General features: G+C 35.5%; 1 protein-coding gene across 1 annotated transcript; it reads right to left on the bottom strand.

Moving 5' to 3' along the window:
* Positions 1-2859: 2859 nt before the first annotated feature.
* LOC114295623 (xanthohumol 4-O-methyltransferase) lies at positions 2860-12754 on the bottom strand. Its single transcript, XM_028239898.2, has 2 exons — positions 11919-12754; positions 2860-3322 (listed from the first exon to the last, which is right to left on the bottom strand). Exons 1-2 carry the CDS (start codon positions 12684-12686, stop codon positions 3023-3025), a joined length of 1068 nt encoding a protein of 355 aa, XP_028095699.2. The 5' UTR covers positions 12687-12754; the 3' UTR covers positions 2860-3022.
* Between the last annotated feature and the right edge of the window lie 10869 nt (positions 12755-23623).

Here is a 23623-nt window from a genome sequence, read left to right as displayed (position 1 = left end):
TTGTAATTGATGGAAGCTTTTGATCGAAGCCGGCTCCAGTTTATAATATCACCTGACAGCCAATGGTCCCAAACTGATGGGAAATATTCGGCACATAAGGACCTCGTCATCTGCATGCAATGTCATGGCTTGCTTGTAGTGATGGATGTGATCGGTGGGATCTGATTTTCTATCATAGAGAGTGAACGACGGAGCTTTGAACTTTTTGGGCAGAACTGCCCTAGCGATTCGTCGTACAAAGGGATCATGCTAGTCTTCTCCATCTAAGCTGTTTCTTCTGCGCTTATGCCTTATACGTGGACTCTCTTCAGAGGAACTAGAATTTTCAGATAGCCCCTTCTTCTTGGGCTCCGGGGATAATGAGTCGGAGTTGCTATCAGTGTCGTGTTGTCGGGCTCGAGATCGTCAACCACCTGCCCTCACAGGTCGTTCCAGGCCTTAGCATACAGCTTGTTGGGACTTCGCCACCTCCAAGGCCAAATCCTGACGGAGATGTTCATTCTCTGCGATCATGTTCTCCAACCTTTGTTCGTTTTGCTTTGCTTGTTCCATGATCGCTTACATTGCTTCTTGCTCTAGAGTTAAGGGTGAGGCGAAGTTCAAAGCGCGTCTTGCGGGGATAATTTCCAGTCCAAGCATGTTTGCTGGAGTGAGGTCATCTCTCTGCGTGGTTTCATCAGTGACTATCGGTGGGTCTTCCGTTACGCCCGCCATGGATGTGTTTGAGTATTTCCACAAACGGCGCCAATTGTGGAGAAGTGGTTTGGAAATACTCTTCTGATCCAGGGGGACGCTACGGATCCTCTGCTAGTCACCTGAAAAGGAACAAACACTCTGGTCAGGGGTGTCGGAATTAGCACTCCGACGGGCAAGTCAGTCTCTACACTCAAGGTTGCTTGTATTCTCTCTACACTCAAGATTACTTGTATTCTAAGTTAAGCATAATAGTTCTCACATACCACTTTCTGGCTGATGCTCTTTTATTTATATATTTTCTTTCTTGGGCCTCGGGCTGGGCCTACCTTTAGTTCGCCATTCGACTTCTTGTAAAGCAAACTGCTTTTCACTCGGCCCCTTACCCAACTGGCCTTTTGACCGAATAGGGTAGGATTTGAAATTGTGGCACGAAGCTGAATACTATATTTTTATTCCAACTCTCCAAGTTCAGCCATTCGGCCTCTTTACGATCCCCAATATTCGGCCCCCACAGTGTGAATTTGTTAATTTTGATACTTGGAGTGGATTAGGAAGAAAGAGAAGTTTTGCCCTAAAATGTTTCAATTTGCTATTTTGTATAAATAATTGAAATTGGTATAAAAAGTAGAAATTGGTTGGATGTTTATATAAATGGTGAAGTTGGATATGTATTACCTTTCACCTAAGGAAGTTTGAATAGTTTATCTGTCATGGAGATTGTAAATCTATTTAAAAACATCTATTTTGGGCTATTGGTGGAGGACAACTATGATTCTTGTAGAAATTGCATGAAGATTAGGTGAATTGAAACTAATCATTCATTCATTGTCATTGAACATGACTATGTCTTTAATACATTGCAAATGTATGATGCTTGGGAGAAGAAAGGGGATGGACTTTATTGAATAAAGTTGGCCTGTATGTCCAGGGTAAAAGTCTCGAAAACCGTGTGTATACATGGGTGCCTATTCCCGCAGATGAAATATCCATAAAATGAAAAAATTAAAGTATTTGTATAATGCCTACGTTGGTTAGAGAACTACCAAGTTGCACTTGTAGTTTGGTTGTCTGAATGAAATAGTGAATGTCTTATGAATTGAGATAAAATGAATTGAGATATAAATTTGACATAGTAAGATTTTGCAAAAGAGTTGTGAATGATTTCATCATGGACATTGTATATGCTTATTACATTTATACCTTTGTTAAGATTCATTTATTGTGTTAGATTATTCCTGTTGCGCTTTGGCTCACCCTATATGAGAAAAACATTTTCAGGTGTTGGTGATATGTCTCTGCCAAGGCAATAGCTTGGGAGGAATCAGAGCTGAAGGCTTCTCTTTTGCATAATATGTTATTGTTTTGATTCAAGCCAAGGACATTACATGTATTAGATTTATATTCGCTTTTGTTGTAAGCAAGCATGGTTTTAGAAATATGTAAGTTTATAGGGCATTTATTTTGCTAAACTCTTTTGTACCATTAACTCTCATGAAATGAAGAATATTACACTCTGGTTCATATTGTTATTTACATATGGTCTTGAATGGATTTATAGCATTTATTTCAAGGCGTCACACTTTGTGCCAACCTAGTTGGGATTAGGTAAGTGCTCAATTTGCTTTTGCTATTGGCTCTATCTTTGATGTTTGGTCATATGTGTTCATGTTGATTATTAACAATAAAGCTCCTTTTTTTGCTGATTAAAAAAAAAAAAAAAAAGAGTAAAAGGAATTTCTTAAAATTTTAAAAAATATTTGTGTAAATTACAAACACACCCCCTAAGGTTTACTTAAATTACAAATTATCCCATGTGTTCTAGAAATTACATTATGCCCTTTAAGGTTTCTAATTTCATAACAAATAGGTCCTTTTATTAATAAATCATGAAGTTAATTAACAGTTTTTAATAATGTTAAAATTTTATTTCAATTAATAATTCAGATAATTTTATTATTGTATAGGTGAACGGTTAGAAATTTCACCCTTTCAATTAATTCTTGTTAAACAACAAATTCTGACAGAGAGGTATTTGTAATTTTCCAAACCATAAGGGCAATTCGTATTTTAAGTAAGCCTCAGGGGGTGTATTTGTAATTTATCCAAAATATTCACAAAAAATAAAAAACTCAATTTTCAGAAAATTAAAACCAAACAACGTAAATAATAGGTGAATCACAAAATAACGTCAAAATGTAAAAATTCGAGACATGATTCAACACTTATAAATAATTTAAAACAAAAGGATAAAAAGATTTGAAACCCGTCTCATGTTCAACTGGTTTAGGTTACATAGCATTTTGTAGCTAAAATGGAGATGAAAAATTCATTCCAGAAAAGCCTCAATTATTGAGGGAAAAGCTGCAATTTTGATAACATTGTAACGCGGAAAACCTCCTTCCTCCAATACTTTCTTCCATTCAAGCTCAGTCCTCTCTTTTCCACCCGAACTGTGAGCAATCATTAGCAGATCAAACACCAATCTTGTATCATCAAACATGCCATCACCTTCCGGATTTAGAACTACATCAATGATAATCACCTTTCCGGTTTTCTCAGGTATTGCTTTCCGACAATTTTTCAGGATGTTAACACAACCTTCGTCGTTCCAATCATGCATTATCCACTGCATTCACAAATAATTGTTAGGCATCACCGATTTTGTTTAGTAATGTTTTTATTCCTTATTTTCTCTTCTTGTTTCCAAATATTATGACATTTGTGAAATTGATACTACAAATCTTATAATTAAATCATTTTTAGTTATAACTAAAAAAAATAATGAGTCATAAGACATAACCAAAGACATTTTTAGTCATAACAAAAATAATAATCAAAATAGATTATAACTAGCATCACAATAAAATATAATCAAATCATAACTAGGAATCATAACCAAATACTACTTGAGGAATAATAAAAGTCATTTTCAATCATAACTAAAATAAAAGCACAACAAATCATAATTAATACTACAATGAGTTATAACTGATATCAATCGAACGTATTTATAGACCACAAAAGTTATAACTAGACATAAAGGGTGTGTATAATAGAAATTTCCTACATTTAATAGTATAAAAGAAAATTGTGTCCTTGCCAAGCTATCTCAGGGCAAGGTTTGTGTTAGGAATGCTATATATATAGCAAGAGTTTTTTGTGTTGATTGTTAATTATATTCTGTGGTACAAATTCTCAAATCTATGTTAAATGAGTTTGGTTAACTCGCAGGCCACAGATAAATTTTAACCCACGTGACATATTTGAAATAAATTTGATGTATATATTTTGATATAGTTTTATTTATATCTAGAGTTTTTTTTTTTTTTTTTTTTTTTTTTTTTTTAACTCTTAGAATTTTCAGAGTGCTCATGTGCACTGTCGCTTGTGCCTAGTTGACGAGATATTGGTGTGCTCCAGCAGGGGATATATATGCATTTGATTTAGCAATCTTTGGGCATTTGGTCATAGAAATTATACAAGTTGTGTGTTATTTTGCAAGGTATCTTCAAGGTATCACATGTTTGTTGGGGGGCACTGTTTGGCTTGTATGGCTGTCTCTTTCGCAGGCTTACTATTTCGAATGGAAGAGGTTCTGGCGTCCATAGCTAACCTTGCTGGGTTGATGCAGGTTCGATTTCTTTCTAAGCTTTGGCTTTTGACAGTTTTCCATCTGGAAAAATTATTTTTTTATTATTACTATTTTTAAATTTAAAGATTGAAGTCGCCTCACACAGGCCGTCCATCATGATTCTCATGGCAAAAATAGTGATCAATTTTTGTCGCCCATAGTGCTCATAATAATATATATTGATTAGAAAACTTTATAACTGTAGGAAGTTTAAAATTTTAAATTGTACTCATAACATATAATTGTACGAATGTTGAAAATTCTAATTATTAGTGCATTATTTATGCACTTGAAGTTTTACTATGCATCTATTTGAAAAGATTATATACTATATTCATTTTTAATTACGTCATTTTTTCTTTAGTTATGATCAATTTTGTTTTTAATTGCGACAGTACTTTAGTTATGACTCGTGAACTCTTTAGTTATATCTCAAATTGTGTTTATTATAATTTTTTTTAAAAAAAATTATGACTCAAAAAATTAAAATTATAACATTTTTTTATTTTAATTATAAGATGCATATGACGTATACCATTTGAAAAATATGCATCATAATTTTTCCCTCTATGCACATATTTTAATATTGAATAGCATATTGTGAAAATACGGGCAATCATCCGGTTTTGTACATTCTGTTCGTAATATTGTGATGGAAAATGAAAAGTGTGCCACTGTATGGAGATGGTGGATCCCATGGATTCTTTTAATTAAAAATAATTGTGTTAATTTAATATAATTATTAAGATAAATTACACTCATATCCCCTAAGGTTTTTAACAATCATGGAGGCCTCTCATATAATTTCAATAACTACATAAATCACCTTTACTTTTGAAACTATTATTAAGATTTTCCACCATTAATCTTCTGTTAATTTATTTAACAGAATATGATGACGTCTTACTGACGTCATCTAATATGGATAAAAGATTCAAAGATTGCCCTTATATATTAAAAGGCAAACTTCACTTTACCCCCTGTAGTTTGGGTTGGGTACATTGCCCCCCTGATATTTAGAAATCACCACATAACTCCTATGTGGTTTGTGGACTAAAAGACACAGTTAGCTTTTCCGTTCAAGATAATACATTTTGAGAGTCACGCACTTGTAAGGAGAGTAACACTATTTTTAAGACAAAAATGCTCCTAGCACATCTTCAAATTGATAAATAATGCTATTCAATTATTTCTCTCTCTACTCCATTCATCCCAGCCATTAGTAGCCTTTCATTTTTATTTTTCTTTCCTTCTCCTCCTTTCTCTTCTTTTCTTTTTTTGACCTCATCAACGTCCACTACTTGTAGCTTCCCCCATGATCAAACTAAAACAAAAATTTTATATGAAAGCTACTAAATACAGGTAGCCCCATGGATTCCGGCAAAATTTTTTCTAGTTTAACAAATGTTTAAACACCGTGGCTTGTTCTTTTGTAGCTTAATACACATCTGATCCCTTTCATTCATCCATCCAATGTCTCATTTGCTTCCATATCTTTACCTTGCTTCATTGCTAACCGTTTTACCTCTTCTGTGACGATCGGGTCCTTGTTTCCTCTCTCTTTTCCTTCTTCTTCTTCTTCTTCTTCTTCTTCGTCACTCCGTTCTTCTGCTCACGTTGAGTTTGAAGACGTCGGAATATTTGCTCCAAATAAAGTTCTTATTATTGTTTTCGTTCGATGATTGAATTTCACTTGTTCTGGAGAGTGCGACGTTAGGCCCGGAGTGACCAGGAGCGAAACGGGATTTCTCTGGGTTGTTGGGCCAGGGCTGCATGTGCGGGGCCCAGGGCCGCACGTGCGAGAAGAGGGGAGTTGGGTGAGTTGCACAATGCCTAAAAGGCAGGTGCGGGCTGAGGTGCAGCAAGACCACCGCACATGCGGGGGTGAGGACTGCACATGCGGGGAGGGCGCTCCGTACGTGCGGGGATGCGTGCCGCACGTGTGGCAGTCTGGGCAGATCCGCGGCTCTATTTTTTCTCTTCTTTTAGGCTGTTTGTATCTCATTTTATTATATCTCTCTCTCTCTAAACCCTATTTCTCTCCTCCTTCTCTGTAGAAAACATCATCAAACACCAAAACTCTTTGATCCTTGCAATCTTTGGGCCAAGATCCTCATCATCTTTCTCTAAATCTTGAAGATCAAGAACTAAAGCTTCTCTTGGTGTTGTGGAAAGTTGAAGAATCTTTTATCAAAGCTAGGGTTTCGCCTTCTCTCTCTCTTCATCAAGCTTAAGGTCAGGACATTCTTGAGTTATATATACAAGTTTTGCTATTTGATGATGGTTTTAAGAGTTTTCTTCTAGTTCCTTGTTGATTTCAATCTTGTGTAAAAAAAAAAAAAAAAAACGTAGAGAGTTTTAAATGTGGATTGTATCTCAATTCTTTTATAAATCCTAGAGGGGTTTTCCTTTGATATATATATATATATATATAGGTGTTTAGGTAAGTTTTTGGTTGATTTTGTAACTCTCCTTGAAAATTTCGAAAATGGGTTTGGTGGCTCAAGGGATTGATGATTTTTGTAAAACAAACTCTATCTTGTGTTCATTTAAAGATTTTTTTAAAATTTTGGATAACATGAGTTGAGATTGAAGTGTATGATGGGATTTTATAAGAGAGATGAACAATGTTAGGGTTTTGTGAAAACCTAGAAAATTGGGGCTTTTTGAAAATATGAAAAATCCATGGAATAAACTTCTTTTCTTGTGCTAAAATGGGTGAGTGAGTGTAGAATTCACATCTTGGTAATAGGAGTGGTAATCTCCTTGATATAAGAAAATGGAGGATTTATTTTTAAGTTGTTGTTAGATGCATGAAAAATATTTAATTGTGAAAGGGTAATTGTTGTGCATAATGGATTGTGAGAATTATGAGTGGTGGAGGTTAGTATTTGAAAACCTTACATGTGGCTTCGAAAGGATTAAATTGATGAGAGATTGATGTTGTGTGTTGAAGACACATGGTTATCTTGAGAAAGAGCAATGAAAAGAGGTAATGGAAAATGTGATTGTTGGCATTGTTGTATAGACTTTGAACATGGGGAAATGTTATGAGTTATGGAAAATCATTGCATTGCATATTCATTCAATTATTATTTTTGCATTGTAAATTTTGATGGAAGATATTTATTTCATGAAAGAAAATAACACTGTGATATGAATTATGGAAATGTGTAAGGGGTAAATACGATGGTAAGCCCGGTTAGGGGGTGTAGATGAATTTTGTTAAGTTGACCTGAGTGTCCATGGTGAAAGACCAGAAAACCGCGCGGATAGATGTCGAGCCTTTCGGTTAATACCGGTAAAAATGACAGTTTGGTAGTACTCGCAGAGTCTACTTGCAGACACCAACCTAGGGATTACCAATGCCGTATTTACCACCCCTCTGTTGATTAAAATTGGAAGTTTTGAAATGTGTTGAGATTGCAAGCTTTTATTGAAAAATGAAATTTCTTTAAAGGAGCATGGCATGGCATAGCATTGACATTTGCATTTTTATTGAGAATTGCATATCTGTATATACTTTATTAGAATTCTCTACTGGGCTTTATACTCACCCCTACGGGACTTTGGTGCAGGTAAAGACGAGGTGATCCCGCCAAGTTGAGGGTGCGGATAATTGTAAAGAGTACAAAGCTCTTATTTTGTTGTGATCTTCTGTGAACCAAGGGCTAATGTGTTAGGGTTCGAGAGACCATTCTGTAACCGGGCTATTACCTTGGAAGATGTAAGCTCATAAGGGCATTTATTTGTTTTGAGATTTAGATGTTTCATATGCTATAAATTCATGTGTTCTTTTAATTCGTTAGAATGTATGTCGCAAGTGGAACTTTTGTATTTAATCCATTTATTATGTATGAGATGATGGAAGGATTATTGTTATAGATTAGTCAATGTTCATTAGTATGGCATGTTGAATTATTTCGGGGCAAACTTTAACAAACTTTGACAAATTCACACTAATCCTGAAACCATGCTTTGATTGATGCTAGATTTGACATCATATCATCGATTGATAAAAAGGACATCACTACAACCCGACCCCTTCCATTTCTAACCAAAACATGCCCCAGTCCTTTCTCTTTCAGCACCGACTTAACACACTGCACAGAAAACTCTGCTTTGAACTTCAATAGTATACTATCATATAGCCAGTCGTGCCCTTCTTCATCTACCTCAATGGTATGGACTGCTTTCCTCACCAGAATACTGACGCCATTTTTCAAAACATCAGCAAAAGACCTTTGCAAACCGTATTGACTTGGTCCATTTCTTCCCCTATCTACATTTCCTTCGATAATCCTTCTAGGCTGATTTCGTCGATTTGCTCTACCTTCGAATTTGCCATATGTTGCCATTTTAACTTTAAGCTCTCTATTCTCCGCCCATAAACCATCGGCTTTCTAGACTACAACATTAGCCGCTACCGAGCAATCAAATCTAACAAAACCAAACTAAGAATTTGTTGCTTTCCTCCTCTTCTGTGGTATGAAGACATCCCTCATTATTCCAAACTTCGCAAATAGTTTATACAATGCTCTAGGATCCATATTGAAAGGTATATTATCCACAAAGACAGAGAACAATCCATTACTACCCTCCTTGTTCCATGGGTCACTTCTATTCCGTTGCTTCACGACGGGAATCCACCCACCTTGCTCCATTACCAGCACTTCCTTTCACTCTCTCTCTTTCCTAAAGCCTCTATATATTTTCTGTCTTCCAATACCATAGCAACTTACGAAATATGAATTTTTCTTTTGTTTTGTACACATATTTGTGTATTAAATTTTTTTGAGAAAAATAAACATAATAACATTTTATATTTATAATAAAAAAATTGACTTATAAAAATTATCAAATGTTACCTCATAAATATATAAAATAAAAAAAAATATCATTTTATCGTTTCACAATCCAAAATTATTCTCAAATGTTAATTATCATTAAAAAATAAGTCAATATTTCTCACCTTAATAATAATATTTTAAAAAATAAAATAAAAGTAAAAAAAAAATATCTAATCACGCTACAATAAATTAAAATTACATGTAGAAAATGAAAGATAAAGAAATTAAAATTATAAAAGTTCAAAACTTGTAGTAAAAAAAAAATACAAAATCAAGGAAATACAAATATATATACATGTATGTGTGTGAGAAATAAAATGATAATTTAATATATAGGTAGATTATAATTAAAAGTTATTAACTGTAAAGGATATTATGGTTATTTTCACAATTCAGTTAACACTGTTTGGCGTAAATTAATGGAAAGAGAATCTTGATAATAGCAAAAAAAAATAATAAATAAATAAATAAAAGAAATTTATGTAATTATTGAAGTTACAGAGCAGGTCCTGTAATCGAGGCATTTCTCAAAATAAGCCAAACTACTAATCTATTTCCCAAACTAAGCCTAGTTTGACCGAAATTCCCAAAATAAGCTGAAACGTCATTCAAAAACACGCTTTCACCATATTTCTGGCCCATGTGTGAAAAATGAATAAAATCATAAAAGCGTGGTTACAAATCACGCTTTTAATTAAGAAAGCGTGGTTAGAAGCCACGCTTTTAAAGAAATCTGTTTTGTAAAGAAAGTTTGGTTAGAAACCACACTTTTAAAAAAAATTGCTCTTAAAAGAAAATGTGGTTCGTAACCAGGCTTTTAAACTGAAAATTAATTAGCTTGAATATAGATCTGGAATGAAACAAAACCCACATTGTAGAATGTATGAAACAAAATAAAGTGCTTACATTTTTGTACGTCAAAGAAGCGCATTGCAAGGTTGAGAGCATTGCCGTATTGCTTATCAATAGCACTAGGAGGCCTAGGAACAGGACCCAAGTGAGGCGGACAGTGTTTGGTAGTCTTCTTTTTCACAGTAAGAACTACTGCAACCACAATGCAAGCCACCAAAACTAAGACAAGGAACCACCCGCATAGTCCTTTCGACTTGGAACGCTCCCCAATTTGATGAATGTGAAAATTCAAGATCTAACTCAAACCCGGATGAAATTTTCAATAACCAGAGCAACAGAGCAAGTTGCAGAAGCAATGTTTTACTATCTTATTATTGAAATGAAACAGGATTTTGGGGCTCAAACGGGCAATAATAGTAGAAAAAGGGCAGTGATTTGAAACATGAAATGATGAAATGGAATTGAAGACTTGGATTTGAACAATGCGATGAAGATCGGACTAGAAGAAGATTAAGACCGTGGTTTGCTTTGTGCTGAGAGAAACAGAGAGAAAGAGAGAAGTACTCCCTCTTCACCGACAACAGGAAGCTCCCACTACAAGAAAAAACACTTTTGGCGACCACCTATTTTCAGTTGGTCAGAAATATTCCACTTTCTGCACCTAAAATTTTTTTGGTCGCTGATGGGTTATCGTCTTTTGGCAACCAAAAAATAAGTTGGTCGCGAATGATCACCTTTTGGCGACCAAAAAATAATGACTTAACTATTGGTGACCAACTACAAATTTTGGTAGTGGAAGATCACGTTTTGGCGACAAAAAAATAAGTTGGTCGCGAATGACTTAACTATTGGTGACTAACTACAAATTTTGGTCGCGGAAGATCACCTTTTGGCGACCAAAAAATAAGTTGGTCGCGGAAAGTTATGGTGGGATAAATTAAAAAAAAAGGGTACTACTATAATTACATTTTATTTTTTGTTTAGGCATTGAAGGTTTTATGAAATAATATATAACCCAATTTTTATGGGTTATATATTTTCTTTGCCATATGTGAACAACAAGCATATTATTGACGGAGTGGATTGGGCGCATGGAGAGTGACTTCTTGGTTAGGAGTTCAACTCCCAGGCAACGCAAAAGAATATTTTTCTTTGTGTGAAGGCGTTGATTTTTGGCGACCAACTAGAACTTTGGTCACTAAAAGTTACCTTTTGGCTAATATGGATTAGACTTTCCGCAACCAATTATTTGGTCGACAATGGTCCCTTTTAGCAACCAACTATAACTTTGGTCGCAAAAAACTATTTGTGACGAGACTTTCGTGACCAACTCGCGACCAACACATTTTTGGTTACGAAAAGATTTTAGCGACCAAATATGACACTTTTCGCGATCAAAAACATTGGTCGCGAAAAATGTAATTTCTTGTAGTGTCCGTAGATAGGAACTAAAGTGGTTACAAACCACGCTTTCTTTTAAAAGTAATTTTCTTTCAAAACGTGGTTTCTAGTCACGCTTTCTTTACAAAATAGTTTTCTTTAAAAGCGTGATTTCTAACTACGCTTTCATGATTTTATTCATTTTCTGCACCAGGGCTAAAAATATGGCGAAAACATGATTTGTAACCACGCTTTTATGATTTTATTCATTTTCCGCGCCTGGGCTAAAAATATAGTGAAAACGTGTTTTGGAATAACGCTTCAACTTATTTTAGGAATTTCGGTCAAGCTAGACTTAGTTTGGAAAATAGGTTAGTAGTTTGGCTTATTTTGAGAAATGGCTCCCTATAATCATCTGAAACTCGAGCAGATGTGAGTGTAATTTACCCTAATTATTATATAGTGCATTAATAGAAAGTCTCCACACATATCTTGATTATAAATCTTGCCTTCATGAAGACGGCATCAGCACTAGGAATTGCCTTAAACATGTCACCCCCAACATGAGAAACTCCACCGTACTCCGGCGCCGTAGCGATGACATGTGGCAGATCAAAGTTGATACCCTTAATATGAGGATGCACCTTCACGATCTCACCCATTGCTGCCCCCGTCCCACCTCCCACATCAACCATCGATCCGACGCCACAAAACCCATCTTTGTATGCCGTCATGATCGCCTTCATCGTGATCCTGGCAGTACATCCCATCGCATCATTGAAGATCTTGTTGAATTCTGGGTTCATGGAACAATAGTCCCATATCTCACGGCCATGAGCCTTTTGGAATGCAATACCACCTTCTCTCACACAGTTGCTGAGGTGATGCCAGGGTGCTAATGCCCTGTGATCGTTCTCCATCATAAGCATTGGAGCTAGGCTGAGTTCTGCGCCGTGTAAAAGCCATCTGGACATGTGGGTTGGCCCATAGAGAGCCTCTCCGGCGTCTGATTGAGGAGTAACGGTGAAGATCTTTCTGCGGACCAGCAACCTCATGATACGCGCCAGGCAGGTGATATCTGGGGAAGGAGAGTCGATGATCCCGGCGGCGATTTGGGACAAGGTGATTGGGGAGCCGTGAGAGTGTATGATATCTGCTATGCGGAGCTCTACAGCAGATTTAAGTGCCATAGAGTCTGCAAAGTGGTACATGTATTTCCATATCTCTGCTTGGGCTTGTAGCATTCCCTCCCCATCTAAAGCTTCCTTCTCTTCCATTCTCTCTCTCTCTCTCTCTGTGTCTCTCTGTGTCTCTCTGTGTGTTTGTATGTGTATGTAAAGAAGAAGTGATGGTGTGAGGATAAGAGATGTGTGGTGTGTTGCTTTTATATAGGAAGTGAAACATATTTCGTTGGTAAATTATTGCATTTGCAAACAGGAAGAAATTAATTGGTTGATCACAAATTAAAAATTAATCAAATATACATATGGGGAGATCTAGCCACATATTGTTAGTGTTTGGCAAAGGCTAATTTATAAAAATATAAAATAGGCTAAAATAAGATAAATTTGTTATATCAAATTTATAATTATTTTACTTTTTCTCTCACAAACATCACATCCACTTAAAAAAATAAAAATCTAACCAACTTCCCAAACATAAATATTTTAGCCTACTAAAATAGCTTAATATAACCCAGGGGTGGGTGGCCTTATGGTAAGAACATGGGGATTAAGGCCCCAGGTCATGAGTTCAAATCCTCCCTTGACCAATCTCTTGGGCGTAGCAGAGTTGGTTAGGAGGTTGGACCTCAAGTTGTCTAACCAATGTGGGTTCAATGCTCCCCCGCTGTGCTAGTCTTGACTTAAGTGGAGTTTGTCTTTGGAGGTCGGGGCAAGTTCCTAGGTTATAATCTTCTCGCTCGGAACGGCTAACAGGACACCTTGGTGATCTCTACAAAGGGGCGCTACCTTGGACCTGTGGGAGAGTAGGGAGGATTTTCCTGTAACCAAAAAAAAAAAAAAAAGCTTAATAAAATAACCAATTTCCCAAACAAGGCCTTATTGTAATTTTTTTTTTTTCTAAACCACAAGTACAACTAGTATAGTTTTTTTTTTTTTTGGTGATAAATTTCACTTATTTATATTTTGATTTTTGTGTCATTTTAGTCTCTATATTTTTAATTAACTTAATTTTGACACTTAATTTTAGATTTTGTTAGTTTAGTCTAAATACTAATGACATTGGTGTTTTAACAGAAAATGATCATTGTATTAGTTGATGTTAACTTACTGAGTTGAACAAGTTTATAATTTTGTACTTAAAAGTATGATACATGCCATTTATATGTGTATTTTCTATTAAAAATTGCTAACAATTTTAATCAATTTGATTAAAGTGAGAAATATTCATAAATTTATTGTCAAAATTAAACCAATTGAAATTATGGAGACCAAAATAACACAAAAGCAAAATATATGAACAACTGACACAATTTATTTTAAAAATCATATTTACCGTCAACACAAATGTAATCCGATCAAGTGAATATTGATATCCAATCAACGTGGTTTTCTACAGAGATGAATTACTCGACGAGTCCCATTGATGCAGGCTCCGTAGTGAGCTCACAGAGGCCTAACAACACTCTCTAGTTCAATTTGGATTGGAGAGGAGTCTGCTCCCTACAGTAACCTTTTTTGAAGTTTGAAAAAAATAAAATAAATATAGTTAGTTTTATAGTTTTAACAAAATTACACTAGCATTATTTTTCGTTTGGTTAACGTGATCAAAATGAATGTCAATGGTGGTAGATACTAAAATAAATAAAAATAAAAATAAATATTAATGGAGAAAAGATGATAATATTATTTTTTTTCATTCATATGACTAAAAAATTATTGATGAAAAATAGTTTAACTGCTATGTGAATTAAAATCTTATGATATATTAGTGTAATTATGTCAAAAATATAGGACCAACTGTATTTTTTTCAAATCTCAAGGAAGTGCGTGTAATTTATCCTTTAAATAAGTCATCTGAACAAATTATTCGATTTCATTCTGGTGTCTGGAATACAACTCAACAAAATTATAGTACTATTAAAAAGGAAAATTTATCTCTTGTTTTATGTATTAGTAAATTTTAAAATGACATTTTAAATCAAACTTTTTTATTATGTGTTGATTGCAAAAGTGCTAAATATATTTTAGAAAATGACGTTCAAAATATTGCTAGTAAACAGATTTTATATATATATATATATATATATATTATTACAATAATGAAATATTACAAGAGAGAAGTGCATTTCAAGAAACTTGCTACCCTTCATCTTTCTTGTAATTTATAATTCTTAGGGTTAATAAGTAAATAGTTCATTCTTATGGAGTCATATGTTATTTAGTCCAAAGTTTAATATTTTTTGGTGATAAAGACGAGCATTAAAAAGTCATTAGAAAAGTCATCAAAAAAGTTGTCAGCAGTGGTAGCCGGTGGTAGTAAGGTAGAAAGATAGGTACACATGTACAAATAATGGTGTAGACGTGCCCCGGGAACTCTCCGATATCCGCTCCTGCGATGGCGCGAATCTCGTTTTGTACTGAGCTACTACAGTTCGGACTCAATGTCACGGTTCTGAATCTAATCTCACAAAGTGCAATGTGAGACCAATAAATCACCAAAGAGTCCAAATTCGGCAAATCGTTTTGAAAAACTGATTTTTATAAAGAAGTGCCAAACATGGACTGCCTTGCTAGATACAAAGTCGCCACCTAAATATTTTATTTTGGAAGAATTTTAGGAAACCTTGACTGGTGCCTAAGGCCACGTGTCTGCCATCACCAAAGTTGCATCCGCTTGGGAACTTGGGTACGAGAGGGGAAGGTCATGCAATGAGCACCCCCGCTCGCCCGATCAAAGATCGGCCTGTACTAAGCATGATATTTTGTTTTTGAAAACACATGTGCTCTTATTCCGGTTAATTAGCTAATCTTACTACGTGATACACACAGCATACAAGTATAGACTAGATCGCCTAATTTGGAATAAAACATTGCACGTTCGTTTGTAAAAATGATTCGAAGTTTGCTACTCGCAAGTAAGCTAAATCGGGGATTTGATGAATTGTTCCAATTCAAGTAATCCAACATTCACCCACAGGCATTTAGGCAGTTATATCAAATAAACAGTTAGCCTCATGGCATGAGTGTACTCCAAGCCGAAACAAAGAACTAGTTAGAAATCATACATGATCCTAGTTCATGTTAAGATGGTTAATGCACCACATGCAAAAATGCAGTTAAGATAGGCTCAGCTATCCTAAGATGTCATGTGAAATGCAGATTGATAACATGTATTCAAGTTGGAATTGAAATACATTGTAGCTAGTATGATGCGCCGAGCTCGGTGCATGCAAAACAAATGCATGATGTACACGTGCAAGCATAAGGTATGCTAAACAAAATATGCCCTAAAACTAACCATCGTAAGCGGTTAAGTAAAATGGAGAAAGATGTAGGTGTTGGAAGACCTGCATCACACACGCACGCTTATTACAACAATTGGCCCTCTCGACGGAGGGTCCGAATAAGAAGCTAAATAGCTAATCTAAACTAATTAAACTAACTATTACGTCACAAAACTAATTAACTAACAAGCTAACTAGTTAAGCTATTACAACACAAATTGAATAGTTAAGCTCATTAACTAATTAAGTACAAACCAAAGCATAAATTCGCTAAGCAAATTAGCTAAGTAAAGCAATAAAGCAAGGTCCTCAGAGGGAGAAGAGTGCATGCATGCCCGGTCACTTCGTTTTGAAATCCGTCGCGATGCCCCAAACTTGCCTCTGTTGGCAACTGTTCTCAGAAACTTGCACCAAGCTCCAGAAAGCTTCTAACTCATCTTGGGGACCTATAAGAGGGTGGCCGACCAGTTGTTGGTGTGTGAGACCACCTGCCGACCACTTTTTGTTGTTGCAGGGCAAAAAAAATGGTCGGCCAACTAGTTTTTCTGGCTGGTCGACCTGTTGTTGCTGCATTCTTCCAATTTGCTGCAATAGAGAGCAAGAAAAGGCATGTCAATGTATTTGCAAGGTATGTGTGCACAACCACCCTCCCTATCATTTCATAAGCTCAAGGGAGTGTGGTTCTCAACTCTAAGGCCACCAATCACGCATCTCGATGCATGATGGCTAAGAGGCGAAGTTGCACAATTCAATGTAAAATAAATGTACACATAAACACATAAATGCCTAGAACTCTATCATGTATGATCAAGAGCATCGGTGATCGAGAATTGAGGCACGTTTCATCACTTCAAGTATGAAACGTCCCTCGTTTCTCGTGTTTGGACTAACACCTATTCCAAACACAATGCAACACATAACATGGCATGCGCAATGCTACTCAAGCATGCAAACATGCAATGCAACTTAAGCATGCAAACGTGCAATGCAAATGGCATGCAAACATGCAAACAACAACTAGCATGCATAATGCAAATGACAACTAGAATACACAATGCAAATGGCAACATAGCATACACAATGAAATGAACATGGCATACACAATGCAATGAACAACATGGCATAGTCAAAGCAATGTGACCTAAGAATGCAAACAACATGGCATACATAATGCTAAATGGACTTAAACCAAAAGTGGACAGACTTCAGCCATGCCCAAATCAGTGGCCATAACTCCAAAACAAAGGCACAAAAGGGCAAGGCAAACATGCACATGCCTTGGCCTATCAAGTAGGCCTAAGAGCACAACTCTCAAGAGTGCTCAAGGAGTGACAAACATGGAAGTGTAACAACACTAGATGCACCGAAATAAGGTATGAAATGATGCTAAATCATTCAAACAAAGTAAGCATAGCATGCAAAGGTCCTTAAAGCATGAAGCTAGTAAAAAGGACTACAAATAAGGCATGCAATACATGGCACAAATGCATGAACCAAACATGGACAGAGCTGAAATAGGCCTAAACAAAGACCAAAATATGCTAAGATGAAGGCTCAAGGACCTAGGCAAGATGACATACATGCTAGGCCACAATAAGGCAACAATGCACAATACTCAAAGGCATTCAAAGCATGAAAGAAGTGGGAACATAGCCATGCTATAAGCTTTGAAATAAAGTATTAAATGATGCAAAATCATCTAAATAGCTCAAAGATAGCATGCATGAGTCATCAAAACACAAAGCTAGCAAAGCCAATTGCACTACAGCTATACAAAGCATGAAGCATATGGAAAATGCAACCCAAAACAGTCCTAGAATATGTCAAAAATGATATTAAAACATGTATGGAAGGAAGCCAAAACAAGCTAGCATGAAGGGCATAAGGCATGATGCATACAAGGCAAATAAGGTGGATTACACTACACCTATTAAGATCAAGCATGGGATGACTTAACAAAAAAAAAATCAAAGTTATATCATGGAAAAATAACCCCAAAAACACATTGAAATGATAGCTCGCAAGCTTAGGCATGAAGGCATACGCAATGACCCATGTTTAAGGCATAAAGGGCAAACCCTCCAACGCATTGAAAGAGTGACAAATGTGAGTGCATGACCATGAAACATGTATTGAAATTACATAACAAATGATGCCAAATCATTCAAATAAGCCAAGCAATGCATGCTTGTGGACTTGATACACAAAGCTAACATGCTAGTATGCACTATAGCTATACAAAGCATGGCATGCATGACCAAAACAACACAAATCAAAGCTAGAGCATGCTAAAACATGGACAAAAACTTCTTAGAGTTAAGCCAAAATCATGCTAGAATGATATGTTGAAGCATGATACATATTAGGCTAATTCATAGAAATGCACTACAAGTGAATGGAGCATGCAAAGGATAACCAAACCAAACCTTAACAAAGGTATGACATGGAAAAACATCACCAAAAACATGCTGAAATGAACTCAGAATAAGCTAGAATGACATGCTACTTCATGAAGTATACAAAGACTAGTTTATGAGATTTACACTACAAGTGTATTAGGCATGCATGGAGTAACAAAACCAAGTAAAAATAGTGGTATGCCGTAGAAAAATAACCCCAAATACAAGCTAAGATATGGCCAACATAAGCTTAACAAACATGCTCAAACATGAGGCTAATGAAGCAAGTAAACAAGATACAAGGAGAGGGGATGACCCTCTCCTATTTGGGACCTCAAAACACCACTTCCACCACTGAAATTCCTCCGAGTTTCAGTGGTGAGAAGGCCAAAACAAGGTGGTCCCAAAATCATAAAAAGAAGGCACAAAAGCAAGGCCAAACAAGACCTAAGAGGGGGGAGACAACCCCCAACACAAAAGTGACCTTAAACAAACATTTTAAAGACCAAAAATTAGAACTTTTTGTAGTTAAAAGTTAAGTTTAAATCAGTATGCAAATAGTTTCAAAAGCTTAAGCAAGAATAAGGGTTTAAGGAGCTAAAGGCTCACCCTTGAAGACCACCTTCAAAGCCACAACTCCAGCAGGTTTTTTTGAGCTCAAACCAAACCAACAACACCAAAACCAGCTCCTAAGCACCTTAGCAATAAAAGGATGGTGTTTGAGTGTGTGTTTGTGTGTTAAAGTATGATAAAACTACACTTTAAGGCACAAAAATAAAGAAGAAGAGCAAGATAGATACAAAGGTGTGTATGTATAACTCAAGCCCAATTTTTTTGAACCTGGAAGAGGGGGGGGAGCCTCCCTCTTATAGAGAACAAAAGCTCAAGCTTCTTGAAGAAGCTAAGAGTTCAAGGCCATCCCTCCATACACGTATGGAGGATGGTTCTGGTGCCTTCGAGCTGGCACAGCTGGACTAAAAATATCTCCAAAAAGGTGATAAAAGGCAGCCGACCACTTGAAGTGGTCGGCCGACCACCATAAGTGGTCTCCCAAAATAAAGCTGGTCGGCCAGGGGTAGGAGAAGTCTACACATTGAAAACAAGCCAATGGTGTGGTGGCCGACCAAAAAAGGTGGCCCAAAGACCAAGAAAACCAATTTCCCGACTAGAAAACTAGCTGGCAGGGAGCAAAGTGGTCTCCAAGGGGAAGAACTGGTCTCCTAACCTTGTAACACCTTCCAAACAAGGCTCCAAAACAAACCAAAACGGATGTAAGACGAAAGTCCGAGAGGCAAGGCGCGCAGCCGGGAGCCTCGAAAACTAGTCGACGAGCACCAAAAGTGGTTTACGATCACAAAAGTGGTCTCCCAGACCACCGTGTTCCTCTAGGCAGAGGCAACAAGGTGTGGTTCAAAAACCACGCCAAATGAAGAACGTTAAGCGGTCCCAAGACAAGACGCGCGGGCGAAGGCTCCGAAAACCAAAAACTAGTCTCCAAACTAGAAAAGTGGTCTACGACCACAAAAGAGTGGTCTACAAGACCTCTCCCTCCCTCCAGAGAAGAGAAACAAGGATTGGTCCGCAAACCGAGCCAAAGCACAAAGAGTTCAGAGGTCCGGAGGCAAGGCACTTGGCCAAAAACTCTGAAACCTCGAAACGAGCACAACATGCGCAATCACCGAGCGCTTAATCGATGACGTCTGAGTCTCAAGGTCGGTCAAAAATGGGGTGTCTACAAGTGTGATATGTGAACAATAATTGGAAAAGCAGGTAACACATGTACATATAGTTGAACATTTGAATAGATAGTTGGACATTAAAATAAATAGTTATACAAATAGGTGACAAATGTACAAATAAGTAATATTTGAATAGATAGACAGGTAGGTAAGTTTTGAACAGATAAATATATTTTTGGGAAAATAATATATTTTTGGGAAAATAATATATTTTTGCCCCCAAAGGATTTAAGTTTGAGCATATTGATCCAAGTGTTTTACAAATAGACTTCTAGCTTGAGTCTAATTCTCATAATGTTAACTCACAATTAATTTTAGTAGGATTGAAATCAAGTTAATGTGTTTAAATCTTGACCATTGAATATGCTAATTAGGACAAGTGAATTAGCCTATTGGTCCACTCAACTAGGGGTGAACATAGGGCTATGAGACCCGTACAATCCGCCCAACCTTGTCTTACCTAAAAGATTTTGGGCTATTTCTAGAGGTGTGTAGGGTCGAATGCGGGTCTATTTTTTTTTTTATGTATGTTCAGGTTGCAAGCGAGTTACTTAAATATCGCAAAAACTAGCCCTCATATTAACTATCAAATTAAGGGTAAATTACAATTACCTCCCCTGAGGTTTGCCTTAGTTATAGATACCTCTGCTGTGGTTTTAAAATTACACAAACCTCCCTACTTTTGAAAATAATAGTTAGATTCCCTGTTCTCGTTAAAAAAGCCTTAACGACGTTAACTTGATAGTGGAATTGATCATAATACCCTTCAACCACATTGTAAAAAGACACAACTGACCCTTAATGTAAAAAAATCCCTCTCATTCATTCTTTCCTAGGGTTTACGTTCAGAAAGACAAAGGGAAGACCGAGCAACGATGGATTGGAAGAGAAGAAAGAGTAGTGATTTTGTTGATGATCTGTTTCGATTATCTTTCACAATGCAAAATGTGAAAGATTTTAATCAATTTTGTTATGTTATTTACGGCTTCCAAGTAAGTTCTCCAACAAATCTATTCAATATTAAAATTTTTGAAATATATATATTCTATATGTGGGTTTAGGGTTTACGAATGAATGAATTTTTAGAGTTTTGGGAGTTTTGTTTGTGTAATATTGAACTAATTTTTATGGTTTTAGTGTTCTATTTTTTGGGTATTTAGGGCTTTTCTAGTTTTTAATCAAATATTGTAATTTTTTGGATTATTAAACATTATTACTTACTAGATTTGGAGTGTAAGAATGTTTGTTAGATTTTATTGAATTATTATTGATTTAGGATTTTTTTTTTTTTTAAGATTTTGTCCAATGTTTATTGATTTAGGGTTGTATTATTTGTTTAATGTTGTCAAAAACAAATACGAAAATTGTAATTTTTTTTATTGTTAAACACTATTACTTAATATTGTGAATTATTCATTATTTTCAATTTGTTTATTTGTTTCAATCATGCTAGCTTTGGAACTGGTTGAATTTGTTTTGCTAAAATTTATTGAATTGATTCAATTTGTCTATATGTTCAAATTAAATGTTTGTCTGTTCAAACTAGTTTTTAATCAAGTATAGTAATTTTTTGGATTATGAAACATTATTACTTTCTATATGTAGAGTATAAGGATGTTTATTAGATTTTATTGAATTATTATTGATTTAGGATTTTTTTTTCTTTTTTTTTTTCGGTTATAGATTTTGTTCAATGTTTATTGATTTAGGGTTTTGTTATCGGTTTAATATTGTGAAAAATGTACATAAAAATTTTAATTTTTGGGATTATTAAACATTATTACTTAATATTGTGAATTATTCATTGATTTCAATTTGTTTATCTGTTTCAATCATGCTAGCTTTGGAATTGGTTGAATTTGTTTTATTGAAATTTATTGAATTGCTTCAATCTGTTTATCTGTTCAAATTAAATGTTCTTTATTATTATTTCAGCTATGGCTACATTTCCTTCATTTGTTTAGTTATCCATTACAAGGGTAAAGTGGACAGAGTATAGAATATGGATCCTGATATGTATTGTCATGTTAATTTCCTGAAGGATGTACATGAATCTATTCTTAGTAACATAGGTTTGATTGAGGCTCTTGCTATTCATTTGTACTGTGATATACCTGGTACTAATAAGAGAAGAATGTTAGAAAATAATATTGATGTGTTGGATAGGTTTTACATGCAGAATCTGAGTAAAGCAATTAACTTGCATGTATATGCTGTTCATTCTATTATTAGGTTTGAGAATGGAGAAGTTAATGATAGTAGGGAGGATGCTATAGAAATTGATCACTCAGTAGAGAATGGTGATGGTCATGTAGAGGGAGATGATGAGTACAACATGGATGATTGTGTTGGCTTTAGTAATGAAGACAAGGATTGGCATGAAAATATGGATCTTGAAAATGAATCTGATAGCACAAGTAATGAATATGTCGTAAGTGAAGAAGATAGCTTAGGTGAAGATGATGGTGCACTTAGTGATTATCAATCTGGAGATGATGTAATGGTCTATGATGTTAGTACTGATGATGATTTGGATGATGAATCTAATTATAGACATAAGGGGGGAATTCCAAGGGAAAACAATTTCATTCTACCTATGATGATAAATAGCCATATTTGAATCCAAAAGCGGAAGTGCTATTGGAAAAGGGGATGATATTTGTAGATGTAAATAGCTTCAGAGCTGCACTCAAAGATTATATATTGGAAACTGACTTCAAGATTATGAGGGACAAAAATGAGAAGTCTTGGGCAACTGCGCACTGTGCTACTAAAGGATGTCCTTGGAGGATTCATGTATCTCCTCATCCAGATGGGTTAACTTACAAGATAAAAACCTAGTTTTCCAGCACATATGTAGTAGGTTGAACCAAAATATAAGGGAACTTCAGATTGGATAACAAAAAATTGAGTGACAGTTTTAAGGAAAATCCAAACATGGGGTTGGATACAATGCAAGGCAAATTGAATAAGATTTATGGAATTGATGCTTCAAATATACAGTTGTGTAGAACTTTAAAAAAAAAAAAACATATAGAGATGAGATGGAGGGTAATCATATTATCCAATATCTGCTACTACCAACATATGTTGCAGATATTAAAAAGAAAAATCTTGGTAGTTTGGTGAAGATCAATTATGATAGCCCACCCACGTTGTCACTACATGCTAACAGTATAATAACATAAGTGTAATATGTACACATAATCCATTCAACATATCATTGTCATCCTCTACCGATGACCAAGGACAAAACCTCAAAGCATATGTATTTGATACGCATAACTACAACTGTCCAAAACTCATAGGATATAAGCCTAACAACAACAATGACATATATCAAATGTCCAAATGACCAACCCCTCGCTTATTCTCAATTTACAAAAGAGTTTATAATTTCATCTTTCTTTTCTTTTTTTTTTCTTTTTTTCTTTTTTCCTTTTCAAAATCAATTTCCTTATTTTCCCAATTCATAATATTCCAACCATGTTCCAAAAATTCATTTTCCTTCTTTAATAATCCTGAACCCATGGATAACCAAAACCACAACCCAACTCAATACATATTTCTCAAAACAATCTCAATATCTCAGTTAACTCCTTTTTTAG

This window comes from Camellia sinensis, chromosome 4 (assembly GCF_055761805.1).
Source record: "Camellia sinensis isolate YWXY chromosome 4, ASM5576180v1, whole genome shotgun sequence".
In the NCBI taxonomy this organism is placed as follows: domain Eukaryota; kingdom Viridiplantae; phylum Streptophyta; class Magnoliopsida; order Ericales; family Theaceae; genus Camellia; species Camellia sinensis.
This window is presented reverse-complemented; position numbering and strand designations above follow the sequence as displayed.

Excerpts from the sequence above, each read along its gene's own strand:
- LOC114295623 (XM_028239898.2), bottom strand. The coding sequence starts at position 12,686 with ATGGAAGAGAAGGAAGCTTTAGATGGGGAGGGAATGCTACAAGCCCAA. Across the intron at positions 3,323-11,918 it reads CTGATGCCGTCTTCATGAAG|TGGATAATGCATGATTGGAA; the intron begins GCAAGATTTATA and ends TTGTGAATGCAG.